A 14,388-nucleotide genomic window follows, 5' to 3' on the forward strand; every position below is an offset into this window, starting at 1 on the left:
GACAGGTGCTTGAGGGGGAATAGTTTGCATGACGTAGAACCCAAACCCAAGAGGGGAACCCAGAAAAGAGCTCCCTGTGTCAGTTGGTATTGAGACTAACTACTCCTACTCAGTTAAACCTTGACCTGTCTCAGATCAACACTGCTTTCCAATCACCAGTTAGAGTGAACCAAATTATTAAACAATGCAAAGAAATCTATTTGGAACATTGGGATAAAGTAACTAAAAGCCAAAGCAGACTAGAGTGCTACCGTGCCCTAAAAAGAGATTATAAATTGGCAGACTATCTCTCAACTGTTAGAGACATAAAGCAGAGACAGACCTCACCAAGTACAGGTTAAGTGACCATCATTTGGCAGTTGAAAAAGGAAGACAGAAGAGATCTTGGCAACCAAGAGAAAATAGAATATGCGGTCACTGCTTCACGGAGTTTGTACGTTCTGCCCGTGACCTGCGTGGGTTTTCTCCGAAATCTTCGGTTTCCTCCCACACTCCAAAGACGTACAGGTATGTAGGTTAATTGACTGGGTAAAATGTAAAAATTGTCCCTAGTGTGTGTAGGATAGCGTTAGTGTGCGGTGATCGCTGGGCGGCGCGGACTCGGTGGGCCGAAGGGCCTGTTTCCGCGCTGTATCTCTAAATCTAAAAAATCTAAATCTAAACGTGCTACCTTGCTGTACTGTTTACAACTGCAAGAACGAGTGGCAATCAATAAAAGGCTATGAATGTGCTGCGTGAATATATATATATATATGTACAGGGGCATATCGACCCATGCATTGTATACTTGTTTTTTTATTCATGCATTTTAAATATGTATGTTCTGTTCTATACTTTGGCAATATAATGATGTATCTTATGCCAATAAAGTATTTTAAATTGAAATTGAATTGAAATAGAAAGGCTGGGGAATGGGACTGAGGGCACTCTTTGGCTCAGAGATGGCATTGGCTCGATGGGGTCTGAATGACTTCACTTTGTGCCTTGACAGTTCTTTGATTAAGCACACAATTCATGCTCTGATATTCAAGATTCAAGATTCAAGATAGCTTTATTTGTCATCCAATATTGCTTGCATGTTAAACTGAAGAGATAACATTGGCGTTGCAGTGGTCTTGTCACACAATGTTTGTTCTGATTCCGTGCTGTGCTGGAATAAACTAACATTGCATTTTCAAACATTGCCCCTGCAGTTGTCGAAGGTGATAGCCCTGTGTGCGTATCGGGACATCAGTGGGATGTTCACCACGGAGAGCCGAGCCTCCGTCATAAGGGAGGACACCCTGAAGGGGAGTCAGTCAGAGTTGGAAACCATGATAACCAATATCAGGTAATATTCAGTCTCAAGTACAGGAACGGTCATTGAATCATCTTTGCTTTCGTGCTCGGTGCCTTTGAACGTTCCCAAGGAACAGAGCAAAACGTGCAGACAGGAACTAAATGTGGCGGTTTGAGGCATAGATTACAAATAAGTGTTGTGGCAAAATGGCCCTTTCCCGCCTGTTTCTCTGCGGTGCCCATTTTCCTATATGATTCATTGTGAATTAAATAGATATTAGCTAGGCTGAATTTGGAGCATTGTGATAGACACAAAATGCTGGAGTAACTTAGCGGGACAGGCAGCACCTCTAGATAAAAGGAATGGGTAATGTTTCAGGTCGAGCCCCTTTTTCAGACTGAGAGTCCATGGAGAATTGTGTGCAGTTCTGATCGCTGTGCTATAGTATGGATGAGATTATTAAGGGGTTGGACACGTTAGAGGCAGGAAACATGTTCCCAATGTTGGGGGAGTCCAGAACCAGGGGCCACAGTTTAAGAATAAGGGGTAGGCCATTTAGAACGAAGATGAGGAAAAACCTTGTCAGTCAGAGAGTTGTGAATCTGTGGAATTCTCTGCCTCAGAAGGCAGTGGAGGCCAATTCTCTGAATGCATTCAAGAGAGAGCTGGATAGAGCTCTTAAGGATAGCGGAGTCAGGGGATATGGGGAGAAGGCAGGAACGGGGAACTGATTGAGAATGATCAGCCATGATCACATTGAATGGTGGTGCTGGCTCAAAGGGCCGAATGGCCTCCTGCACCTATTGTCTATTAAGCTAGGGAGGGTGCAGAAAAGATTCACATCGATATGTTAAATCGCTATCTTATGTTCCAAGGTCTGAAGAAGGGTCTCGACCCGAAACGTCATCCATTCCTTCTCTCCAGAGATGCTGCCTGTCCAGCTGAGTTACTCAGGCATTTTGTGTCTACCTTCACTGGATACAGTCTGGATTGGAGGGCTTGAGTTATAAGGCTGGGGTGTACTGGGCCTGTTTTCTCTGGAGCACAGGAGGCTGGGTGGTGGCATGTTTGAGATGTATAACATTGTGAGAGGCATAAATAAAGTCTGTTTCCCATGGTAGTGCTATTTAAAACTAGAGGGTGAGCAGGAGAATGTTTAAGGTGTGGTCGTAAGAGAAGGGTCTCGACCCGAAACATCACCATTCCTTCTCTGCAGAGATACTGCCTGTCCCGCTGAGTTACTCCAGCATTTTGTTTAATGCAGATCTGAGCGGAAATTAAACTTTTCACAAAGAGTTATTGGTATCTGGAATGAGCTGCCGGAGGAGGTGCTGGAGGCAGGAACAGGATCAGCAGTTAGGAGGCATCAGGAGATTTCAATGGGCATGGATCGAGGGATACGGAATTATTGCAGGCAAGTGGGATTAGTATAGAGAGACATGATGGTCAGCATGTGTATGGTGGGCCGAAGGGTTTAATTCTATGCTGCACAGCTCTTTGACTCTTGAGGCCACAAAGTCGACAAAGAGCGTTGCTATTTTAATCTGGAAGTAATCGGGAGCAGAGAATGTTAAGTCGTTCTCTTCAGTTCCAAGGTCTGAACTCGGCTCCCATTCCCGTTTCCCGAAAGGAGGCTAGATTCCGCTGAGTTGACGCTTGCTGATTAATTTGCCGGTCCGTGGCTGTCCATGAGCCTCGGTGCTTCACACCTGTTGTTTTCACTTCCCGTCCACAGCACTACCGTGGACGATGAGGAGGAGATGCTGTACGGAGAGTCGGGGTCGGCCATCTTCAACCCTCCAAAGGAGGAGCCCAGCCGCACCTCCGTGCCCATGACGGAGAAAGAGCCGTCGCACTACAAAATAGACCCCACCAACTGGTGCATGCTGGTGAGAGAGAACGGCGTCATGGAGGTGAGAATGGCACCTGGACGGAGAAGGGGCAGGAAGAAACCTTGGTGCCCAAAGCAGTAAGAGCCACCCTGGTGAATTTCCCGCCCACACTTGGGCGGTCACGGTGGCGCAGCGGTAGAGCTGCTGCCTTGCAGCGCATGCAGCGCCAGAGACCCGGGTTCCATCCCGACTACGGGCGCTGTCTGTGGGGAGTTTGTACGTTCTCCCCGTGACCTGCGTGGGTTTTCTCCGTGATCTTCGGTTTCCTCCCACACTCCAAAGACATAAAGGTGTGTAGGTTAATTGGCTGGGAAAATGTTTTAAAAAAATTGTCCCTAGTGTGTGTAGGATAATGTTAATGTGCGGGGATCGCTGGGCGGCGCGGACCCGGTGGGCCGAAGGGCCTGTTTCCGCGCTGTATCTCTAAATCTAAAAAAAAATCTAAATCTAAAACCATGAGGGGTCAAGACAGGATAGATAGTCCCAATCTTTTTCTCTGCATAGGACTGTCTAAAGCTAGAGGGCATTGGTTAAAGGTGGGGGGAGAAAGATTTAAGTGGGATCTGAGGGGCCTTTTTGTATCATAGGTGGTAGAGGCAGGTACACGGATAGGAAAGGCTTAGAAGGAAATGGGCTGACTGCAATCAATTTAACATGGCATCATGTTCGACACAGACATTATGGGCTGAAGGGTCTGTTCCTGAGCTGTACTGACCTATGTCACAGGGAGAACATGCAAACTGCAGACAGTCATGACTCGAGTCGTGTTTGAGGGTTGAATCTGGGTGGCCTTTGCTGTGAGGCCGCAGTTCTCCTTACTGTGCCGCCCTCTCCTCATCAACCATCCACCGCTGAGCTTTCGGGGAGCAGCATAACTCTTCAATGACTTCACTCTTCCTGTGCTTCCGTGTAGATCTACCAGCTGCCCGACTGGCGCCTGGTTTTCCTGGTGAAGAACTTCCCGGTGGGTCAGCGTGTGTTGGTGGACAGTTCGTCTGGGCAGCACGTCACCCAGGGGGAGATTAAGAAGGAGGAATTTGCCCGGCTGACGGAGATGCCCGCTGTGAGGGAGGTCCTGTTGGTGGGGCTCGGCAACAGACAGACGAGGCCCTTCCTCCTGGTAAGTACTGGTGCAGCGAACGTACATTTCCTCGCGCGTCTGCCTTGAAAATCGTTGTAATTCACTGCTTCGTGCACTGTGAAAATCAAGGAATCTGCAGATGCTGGAAATCTGAAATAGAAACGGAACATGCTGGAAACTCTTGGCATGTGTTGGTTTTAAACCAACCAAAGGTTTGGTTTTGGCATCATATTCAGCGCATGACATTATGGGCCAAATGGCCTGTTCCTATGCTGTTCTGTTCTATGGATTAAGTTGGGAAAGGCTGGTGCTGTTTAAAAGGTTGGTTTAAATGTTATACCTGCCTCTACCACCTATGAGGAAAAAAAAGCCCTCGGATCCCACTTAAATCTTTCTCGGAGGTCAGGAGCATCCGTGGAAGGATAAACAGTTAAAGCTTCCCATGCGCGACCTTTCTTCAGAAATAAGGAAAGAGGAGAACAAGTTAGCTTTGGATTGTCGAGAGGGTGAGTGAAGGATAAGGTGGTCCACGCTATATGACTTTACAACAAAGGGAATACCTCCGCAAAGATGAGACCCAACGAGTGAATGTTGAAGTTGAAGACGTGCTGGCCACCTGGCCTTTCACTGTTTGCCTCCCACGGATCCAAGCAGCGTTTTCCGGTAAAGCACCCAATCAGATGTAAGGAACTGCGGATGCTGGTTGACAAATGTAGATGCTTAGTGCTCAGCGGGTCAGGCAGCATCTCTGGAAATGATGGATAGGTGATATTTTGGATCGGGACTAATTGAAGGAAGTGCTAGTCCAGAGGAGGTCTGTGAGAATGATCCCAGGAATGAGTGGATTAATATACGATGAGGTTTAGACAGCACTGGGCCTGTACTCGCTGGAGTTTAGAAAGATGAGGGGGACCTCATTTGAAACAAACCAAATAATGAAAGGCCTGGATAGAGTGGATGTGGAGAGGATGTTTCCACTGGTGGGAGAGTCTAGGACTGGAGGTCACAGCCTCAGAATTAAAGGACGTTCCTTTAGGAAGGAGATGAGGAGGAATTTCTTTAGTCAGAGGGTGGTGAATCTGTGGAATTCATTGCCACAGAAGGCTGTGGAGGCCAAGTCAATGGATATTTTTAAGGCAGAGATAAATTCTTGTTGAGTACAGGTGTCGGGGGTTATGGGGAGAAGGCATCGTCGTCTCCTCTATGTCGAAGAAGCCAAAAGCAGATTTGGTGAACGTTTTCATTACCACGCCTCACCTGATGTTTCAAGTATTTATTTCAGATTTCCAGCAGATTTTTTATTGTAATTCACAACATTTTCCTTTCACCAATGCTGTCGCCTTGTCGTTCAGCTCTTTTATTCTTTTCCCCTTCTTTTTAAGGTGTTCCACTTCCTGCATTCGGTCAATCTTTTGCTAAAAAACTGCTGTTTCTGCCATTTAACCATTCCCTTTGTTTCTTTAGCCTAGTTTAGTTTATCTGCAATTTGGGAAAAGAGCGGCTACGTTGCAGAGTAAGGGTGGGGGGGGGGTGATAGTCTAACAAAGTCTTGGTATTTCCAAGATGAGATTAGCGCTGACCCCCTGGTAAAGCAGCTCAAGGAACAGATAAATAACCTTTGTAAGGAGCTAGAGTAATCTAGCAGGCCAGGCAGCATTTCTGGTGAAAAGGAATACTTTGGGTTGAGACCCTTCTCCTCCCAAAATGTCACCTATTCCTTTTCTCCAGGGAAGCCGCCTGACTTGCTGAGTTACTCCACCTTTTTGCCTGTCTTCGGTTTAAACCAGTATATGCAGTTTCCCCCCTACACAATAACCTTTGTAACTTGTCGGCTGCAGGTTCACGTGGAACAGGAGCTTTTGATCTACGAGGCCTTTTCCTACGATGCACAGCAAAGTCAGAACAACCTGAAAGTCCGCTTTAAAAAGGTAAGTAGCACCATTCCTGCAAAGGTGTCTCGCACTTATCACTGGTGTCTCCATTTTTTAAATGACGCATACTTGTTTTATTATTAAAAACAGGTCTCAAGGTTTAACGTAGAACAGTACAGCACAAGAACAGGTTCCTCGACCTATAGTGAACACAATAGTCAATAGTCAATTTATTTGTCACATACACATAAATGTGCAGTGATAAAAGATTACCCACAGTGCAACAACAAGACCAATAAAAATAAGCAAGAAACATCCATCACAGTGAGTCTCCTCCAGTCCCCTCCTCACTGTGATGGAAGGCCAGAATGTCTTTTTCTCTTCCCCTGCCGTCTTCTCCCGCGGTCAGCCTGTTGAAGTTGCCACGTCGGGGCGGTCGTGGCTCCCGACATTGAAGCCTCCGCCGGGCGGAGAAAATCCCGCGGCCTATTCCAGGCCGTGCCGGACGGTGAAAGGTCCGTGGTGGCCGACCCAAGCCCCGCGATTCGGGGCGGGCGAAGGCGCTGCCGCTGCCGGAGGTCCCGATATCGGCCCCCACCCAGGGGCCTGCGAGCTTCCGATATCCACGCGGCCCGCGGTCGAAGTAGCCTCCGGAGACGAGTTGCAGCCGCTCCCGCAGCGCCACCACAGCCTCCGAAGGCAGCCAGCGCCGCAGATGGTGAGTCCTGCGAACCAGAGCCCCAGGTGGTCCCAGCTGGAGGCTGCCAGCTCCAAGTTAACGAACACGATGCTAAGCTCTCCTTGCACGTGATCCATATCCCTCCATTCTTGCATATCCATGTGCCTACCTAAAAGCCTCTTATATGGCATTGTCGTATCTGCCTCCACCACCACCCCTGGCAAGCACGTTCCAGGCACCCACCACCCTCTGTGGAAACAAAAAAACGTCCCACATGTCCTTTAAACTTTGTCTTCTCACCTTAAAACTATGCCCTCTAGTTTTTGACATTGTGGGCCATAGATCCTGTTCCTCTGTTGCACTGTGCTATGTTTGATGTATCCACACTTTATGAAGTATTCAACTCATTTTGAGGCATTTTTGGTTAGAGAGGCACTATGTAAGCACATTGTCTTTTCTCGTACATAAATCCTTGCATTTGAGTACCTATATTCAGTCTTGCTGCCCCGTTAATTTTATCTCTTTCGCTTTGCTTTTCCAGTTAACTGTTCCAAACTTAATTTTTGTGTTTAGACAATAGGTGCAGGAGGAGGCCATTCGGCCCTTCGAGCCAGCACCACCATTCAATGTGATCATGGCTGATCATTCTCAATCAGTACCCCGTTCCTGCCTTCTCCCCATACCTAGTAATGAGTGATAACTTGATTTCTTCCCCAGGTGCCGCACAGCATAAACTTCAGAGAGAAGAAGCTCAAACAGTCCAAGAAGGAGAAGAAGGTTGAGTCGGCCACGGGAGAGGAAGTGGCCGTTCCAAAAGCACGGGTTGCTCGCTTCCGCTACTTTGAAGATATATCTGGGTACTCGGGGGTAAGGGATGTTGCAATCAGTACTCCCTTACTTGTCATGTATCCATCCTGCAGATATTTTAACCAGAAGCCTAATACCCGAATGATAGAGTGCATAAATCCTATGTTATCTGTGAAACAATCTGCCGGGCCTCTGTTCTGTTCTGGGTGCTTCACCGTAGGTTTTCTCATTGTCATCCGTAATGCTTTCCTCCCTGTGATGTAGGTTTGTTTGCCCAGTGCTGTTGTGGCCACTGAACCGTACTATGTTTAAATTGACCGTGATGTGCTTTGGATAGCCATGTGGCCACAAGAGGCACAATGCATCTTTCTTGATCTGAATTTGGAGAATCTTGCAACTTTTTAATGATAAATTTAATGTGCGGGCATTGAGTAGAAAGTCCCGAAGATCCTGCTACAATGTTTTGGAAAGAACATTGCTGAGATGAGCAGGACAAGGCCATTCGGCCCACACAGTTGCTCCCCCTTTAAATACGATCATGGCCAATCTTGTGCCTCAGCACTAACCTATTGTGCGAGTCCCTTACAGTCCACGAATGGTGCAGTGGTAGAGTTGCTGCCTTACAGCTTTAGGCAGCGATGGAGACCGGAGTTCGTTCCCGACTACGGGTGCTGTCTGTATGGAGTTTGTACATTCTCCCCGTGACCTCATGTGTTTTATCCGCGATGTTTGGTTTCTTCCCACACTCTAAAGATGTAGGTTTGTAGGTTAATTGGCTTGGTACAAGTGTAAATTGTCCCAGGTGTGTGTCGGACAGTGTTAGTGTGCGGGGATTGCTGGTCAGTGCAGACTCGGTGGGCCAAAGGGCCTGTTTTGGTGCTGTATCTCTAAATTAAACTAAATGAGTCTTTAGACTTTAGAGATACAGTGAGGAAACGGGCCCTTTGTACATTAGCACTGTCCTACACACGAGGGACAGTTTACAATTCAACCAAAGCCAATTAATCTACAAACCTGTATGTCTTTGGAGTGTGTGAGTAAACCAGAGCACCCGGAGAAAACCCATGCAGTCACAGAGAGAATGTACAAACTGTGTACAGACAGCGCCCGTAGTCAGGATCGAACCCGGGTCTCTGGGGCTCTAAGGCAGCAACTCTACTGCTGCGTCTACATGCCACCCTTATTCTCCTCATGATTTTATACACCTCTAAAAGATCAGCCCTCTGCCTCCTGCACTTATTATCTTCCTGATTGCGCGTGTCTGGGCTCTGAAACTTTGACCGCAGGAAGCAGCTGCAAATAGACAATAGGTGCAGGAGAAGGCCATTCGGCCCTTCGAGCCAGCACCGCCATTCAATGTGATCATGGCTGATCATTCTCAATCAGTACCCCGATCCTGCCTTCTCCCCATACCCCCTGACTCTGCTATCCTTAAGAGCTCTATCTAGCTCTCTCTTGAATGCATTCAGAGAATTGGCCTCCACTGCCTTCTGAGGCAGAGAATTCCACAGATTCACAACTCTCTGACTGAAAAAGTTTTTCCTCATCTCAGTTCTAAATGGCCTACCCCTTATTCTTAAACTGTGGCCCCTTGTTCTGGAGTCCCCCAACATTGGGAACATGTTTCCTGCCTCTAACGTGTCCAACCCCTTAATAATCTTATACGTTTCGATAAGATCTCCTCTCATCCTTCTAAATTCCAGTGTATACAAGCCTAGTCGCTCCAGTCTTTCAACATATGACAGTCCCGCCATTCCGGGAATTAACCTAGTAAACCTACGCTGCACGCCCTCAATAGCAAGAATATCCTTCCTCAAATTTGGAGACCAAAACTGCACACAGTACTCCAGGTGCGGTCTCACTAGGGCCCTGTACAACTGCAGAAGGACCTCTTTGCTCCTCTTGTCTGTGAAGTTCCGCTCATCCCCGTGTGGTTCCAGAAGCCCGCCACACAGGTGCATGATGGAGGTTGTGTAGTGCTGCGGTCGGTGTCGATGCTTGGTTAACGCGCCCTCTGTCTCAATTCTAGGTGTTCATCTGCGGACCCTCCCCGCACTGGCTGTTTATGACCTCGCGAGGGGCTCTCCGTCTGCACCCCATGACAGTCGACGGACCCATCGAATCCTTTGCGCCCTTCCACAACATCAATTGCCCAAAAGGCTTCCTGTACTTCAACAAGCAGGTATGGAGCAGAGCCCCAGCTAATGCTGCCTAATGCTGGCTGACCATTGGAGCAACTTGGTCTTCTCTGAGGAGCCACTCACATGCAGACCGCAAGTTTTTCCTCATCTCCGTTCTAAATGGCCTACCCCTTATTCTTAAACTGGCCCCTTGTTCTGGACTCCCCCAACATTGGGAACATGTTTCCTTCCTCTAACGTGTCCAACCCCTTAATAATCTTGTACGTTTTGATAAGATCTCCTCTCATCCTTCTAAATTCCAGTGTATACAAGCCTAGTCGCTCCAGTCTTTCAAAATAGGACAGTCCGTGGAGGCTGGAGTTTGTGCTTTAAGTGAAACATTTTTCCTTTTTGACCTCAACATGGTCAACCTCAGCCTCTGGTCTAAAGCTCCGTTGACCACCCTCGCTTGGAATGGAGCTGATAATGAACCAGGGATGTCCAGGGACGTCCTACGCAGCTATTCAGCTGGAAAGGGTGCAGTGAAGGTTTACGAGGGTGTTGCCAGGACTTGAGGGCCTGAGCTATAGGGAGAGGTTGGGCAGGCCAGGACTTTATTCCCAGGAGCACAGGAGGCTGAGCGGTCATCTCACAGAGGTGAGGGAAGTAGATGGGATGAATGTGTGTCGTCTATTACCCAGGGAAGAGGACAGATTTAAGGTGAGAGGGGAAAGATTGAATGGAAACTGAGGGGCGACTTTTTCACACAGAGGGTGGTGGGTATATGCAACAAGCTGCCAGAGGAGGTAGTTGAGGCCAGTATAATAACATCTAAAGGACTCTTGGACAGGTATGTGGACAGGAAAGGTTTGGAAGGATGCAGACCAAATTCAGGTACATGGGACTAGGTTAGACGGGGCATCTAGGACAGCATGGACGGGTAGGGTCGAAGGGCCTATTTCTGTGCTGTGTGACTCTGACTCTGTTACAATATGTGCGGTCCAGTTATACATTAGCCTGTTAACCTTTCCCTTCAACCTTCCTGATGCTTTGGACGTGAAGCGTGATGATGTGCTTAGGCTTCAGAGCCTCAGCAGACACTATTATATTCCATCGTGGTGTGGCTACCGAGAATGACTGATTATTGATAGTGTATCTATTTGTGTGTTGCTGCTCTAATCATCCTGTAAAGGCTGCTGCAAGTAAGAATGTGATCTTTCCGTTCTCGGTACAAATGTCCTTTGGCGGTGCAGTGGGGAGGCTACTTTTTAAAAGCATGAATTTAAGGGCATTTTCCTTCCATTTGCCTTTTCTCATTGCCAGCCTTTGCCCTTGCTCTAGGGTGACCTTCGAATCAGCGTGCTGCCCACCTACCTGTCCTACGATGCACCGTGGCCTGTCCGAAAGATCCCCCTGCGCTGCACAGCACACTACGTATCTTATCATGTGGAAACTAAGGTGAAGCGCTATTTCAAATCAATGCTTTATGTCACATACTATTATGGGCGGCACGGTGGCGCAGCGGTAGAGTTGCTGCCTTACAGCGAATGCAGCGCCGGAAACTCGGGTTCGATTCTGACTACAGTTCGGAGTTTGTACGTTCTCCCCGTGACCTGCGTGGGTTTTCTCCGAGATCTTCGGTTTCCTCCCACACTCCAAAGACGTACAGTAGGTTAATTGACTGGGTAAAATGTTAAAAGAAAAATTGTCCCTAGTGTGTGTAGGATAGTGTTAGTGTGCGGGGATCGCTGGGCGGCGCGGACTCGGTGGGCCGAAGGGCCTGTTTCCGCGCTGTATCTCTAAATCTAAAAAAAAATGTCACAAGTGCTCCTCAGCTTCTGATGAGGGTTCCGTTCCGAGAAACCCATCGGAAACTGAAAGTATTGTAAGTCGAAATGCATTGTAATACACGCGATCACGTGGCCGGAAGCGAGCGGCGGCTCGCTACGGCTCGCTGCCGTTTGCACCATCGCAAAGTCGAACTATCGCAAGTCGAAACATCGTAAGCCGGGGAACACTTGTAGCTAAGTACAGTGATATTATTTTTTTGCATGCAGGTCAGTGACAATCCTGCTGTACATTGGTTGGGCACATTCATCCATTTTAGGTGCCAGCTTTGACCTGTTTGGTTGACCTAATTGAAATAATATATGGTGTCAGAGTTGTACAACACTAATAACATGACATGGTGTCACAGAGTCACATTCTGTAACTTTATGATATAGTGTAGTAGATGCAAGTTCATAAGTGATAGGAGCAGAATTAGGTCATTCGGCCCATCAAGTCTACTCCACCATTCAATCATAACTGATCTATCTTTCCCTTTCAACCCCTTTCTCCTGCCTTCTCCTCATAACCCCCGATACCCGTACTGATCAAGAATCTTTCAATTTCTGCCTGAAAAATATCCACTGACTTGGCCTCCACAGTCTTCTGTGGCAATGAATTTCACAGATTCACCACCCTCTGACGAAAGAAATTCCTCCTCATCTCCTTCCTAAAGGGTACGTCCTTTTATTCTGAGGCTATGACCTCTAGTCTTAGACCCACCCACTAGTGTAATACGTTTTGTTTCCACGACGTATCCGACCAGTTTCCACATATTGGTCAAAGAACTAATGCGAGAACAGATGTAGATGCAGCACCCAGGGGTACAAGAGACAGCAGAGAGTGGCGAATCGTGTCTCTCACCTCGTTATGCTGGTCGAGGAATTTGGGAATGTCCAGCTTGCTTATGTTTATTATTGTCACGTTTACCGAGGAACAGTGGAAATCCAATCAGGTCAGATAATCCTTATACATGATTACAATCAAGCCAAATTGAAGTACAAAGGGGAGAGCGAAGGAGAAGAGAGGGGGAGTGCAGAATATAGTTAGTTCTCAGCATTGTATAATGTAAGTTCCAGAGAGAAAAAGTCCAACGTCTGCGATGAGCTAACTTGGGGAAATGGTGTTGGATTTATAGGTTGACCAGAGATTTAAAAGAGAAGGGTGATGTATCGGATGATAGTAGATCCTCCTCTGGGACCAGTACAGAACAAGCCGCCATGCTCCGGCACCATTTTGTGGAGCTGTATGTTCCACCTCGCCAAATTCAGCTGGTATCACATCAGGAAGCGTTGGAGGACACTGAACATGCACACAGAGGTTCTCAAACCTTCAGAGTTAGGCACAACATTCTGGAGTGACTCAGCGGGGGGACAGGCAGCATCTCTGGATAGCAGGAATGGGTGACGGTTCAGGTCGAGGCCCTTCTTCAGTCTTCGGTGTGAACCAGCATCTGCAGTTCCTTCCTGCACATTCCATCTTCAAACCTGTGTGGTAGGTTCCGGAGAGCAACCATTTCCAGCAGAGAGTAGCCACGTAATGATGGGGAAATAAACTATTAGACAATAGACAATAGGTGCAGGAGGAGGCCATTCGGCCCTTCGAGCCAGCACCGCCATTCAATGTGATCATGGCTGATCATTCTCAATCAGTACCCCGTTCCTGCCTTCTCCCCATAATCCCTGACTCCACCATGCTTAAGAGCTCTTTTGACCAGTTTCTTGACCTCTGGGCAAGTGGTTGAGCCGCTGCCACTTGACCTCCGCGACCTAGGTTCAATCCTAACTGGCTGCTGTCTATGTGGAGTTTGCCTGTTTCCCCCCCACCCCCGGGGAGGGTGCGTTTGTAAGTTTTCTGGGTATGTTGTTTTTCTCCCACTTTCCAAAGACCTGCAGTCTGGGGGTTTAATTGGCCACTATTAGTTGCCTCTTAGGTTGGGGGGGGGGGGGTAATGGGAAGGTGGGGAGAATAAAATGATCGATGTGGTCTCGGTGAGCTGACACAAGAACAAGAAATCTGCATTCTAGATGGCCTTGTGGTGTCGTAGCGTGAGGATGCACAATAAAACAACTTAAAAGACATTTGGACAGGTACATGGATGATTTAATTAATTATTGTTGAGGTACAATGAGGGAGATGGTAGGTCAGGACCATTCTCTATTTGGTGATCTACCTAGTTGGAGACAATCTCTTTCATCAGACTTTACTGGACTTTATCTTGCACTAAACGTTATTCCCTTAACCTGGATCTGTACACTGGACGGCTTGATTGTAATCATGTATAGTCTTTTCGCTGACAGGATAGCACGCAACAAAAAAAAGAACAGGGTTAGAGGGTTTCGGGCAGGGGTTCGGCAACCTTGTTCCGCAGAGGGGCCAGGACCCGTGTCTTTGAGCGGATGGCGGGGCCACATCTATCGCCGCATCTATCGCCCCGGCTCATTTGGCGGGCTGCTGAAGAGCAGCTTGCTGAGGATCTGGCCGCGGTCCGCCTCCGCCCGCTTCTCCTTCGTCTACTCCGTGTCCAGGGTGGTGCAGGCGGAGAGCGGCCGGCCCAGCGACACGGTGTCTAGGGCGAGGATCAGCGGCAGCAGCAGCAGCCGCCGCCGAGCGCGCATCGTGCACAGACCAACACGGAACTATACAGTGTCTAGATGGCGGGAAAAAATGGCGGAAGTCTAGATGACGGAGAAAAAAAACCCGCCTGCGTTCCGGATGATTTTGGTTACGGGCCGGATCCGCAGGTTGCCGACCTCTGGTATAGGGAATATTGTCTGGCATGGATGAAGGGGTTGTTTCCTTGCTGTGTGACTCGATGACTCGTCCATTAAT

General features: G+C 48.1%; 1 protein-coding gene across 3 annotated transcripts in view; it reads left to right on the top strand.

Annotated features, from left to right (window-relative positions):
* Positions 1-14,388, top strand: part of cpsf1 (cleavage and polyadenylation specific factor 1) — an 80,377-nt gene that overhangs the window by 45,906 nt on the left and 20,083 nt on the right. For 2 of the 3 annotated variants that reach the window (XR_013549185.1, XM_078425868.1), the window contains exons 21-28: positions 1,194-1,330; positions 2,544-2,693; positions 3,015-3,192; positions 4,085-4,291; positions 6,091-6,180; positions 7,520-7,669; positions 9,639-9,791; positions 11,071-11,187. Coding sequence is in view for 2 of the 3 variants with exons in the window: in XM_078425868.1 (XP_078281994.1) it covers positions 1,194-1,330; positions 2,544-2,693; positions 3,015-3,192; positions 4,085-4,291; positions 6,091-6,180; positions 7,520-7,669; positions 9,639-9,791; positions 11,071-11,187 (1,182 nt within the window). In the remaining variant the exon portion in view is untranslated. The remainder of the gene's footprint in view (positions 1-1,193; positions 1,331-2,543; positions 2,694-3,014; positions 3,193-4,084; positions 4,292-6,090; positions 6,181-7,519; positions 7,670-9,638; positions 9,792-11,070; positions 11,188-14,388) is intronic. The other variant, XM_078425880.1, reaches the window with a different exon arrangement.

The sequence above is a fragment of the Rhinoraja longicauda genome, chromosome 2 (assembly GCF_053455715.1).
Source record: "Rhinoraja longicauda isolate Sanriku21f chromosome 2, sRhiLon1.1, whole genome shotgun sequence".
Lineage (NCBI taxonomy): Eukaryota > Metazoa > Chordata > Chondrichthyes > Rajiformes > Arhynchobatidae > Rhinoraja > Rhinoraja longicauda.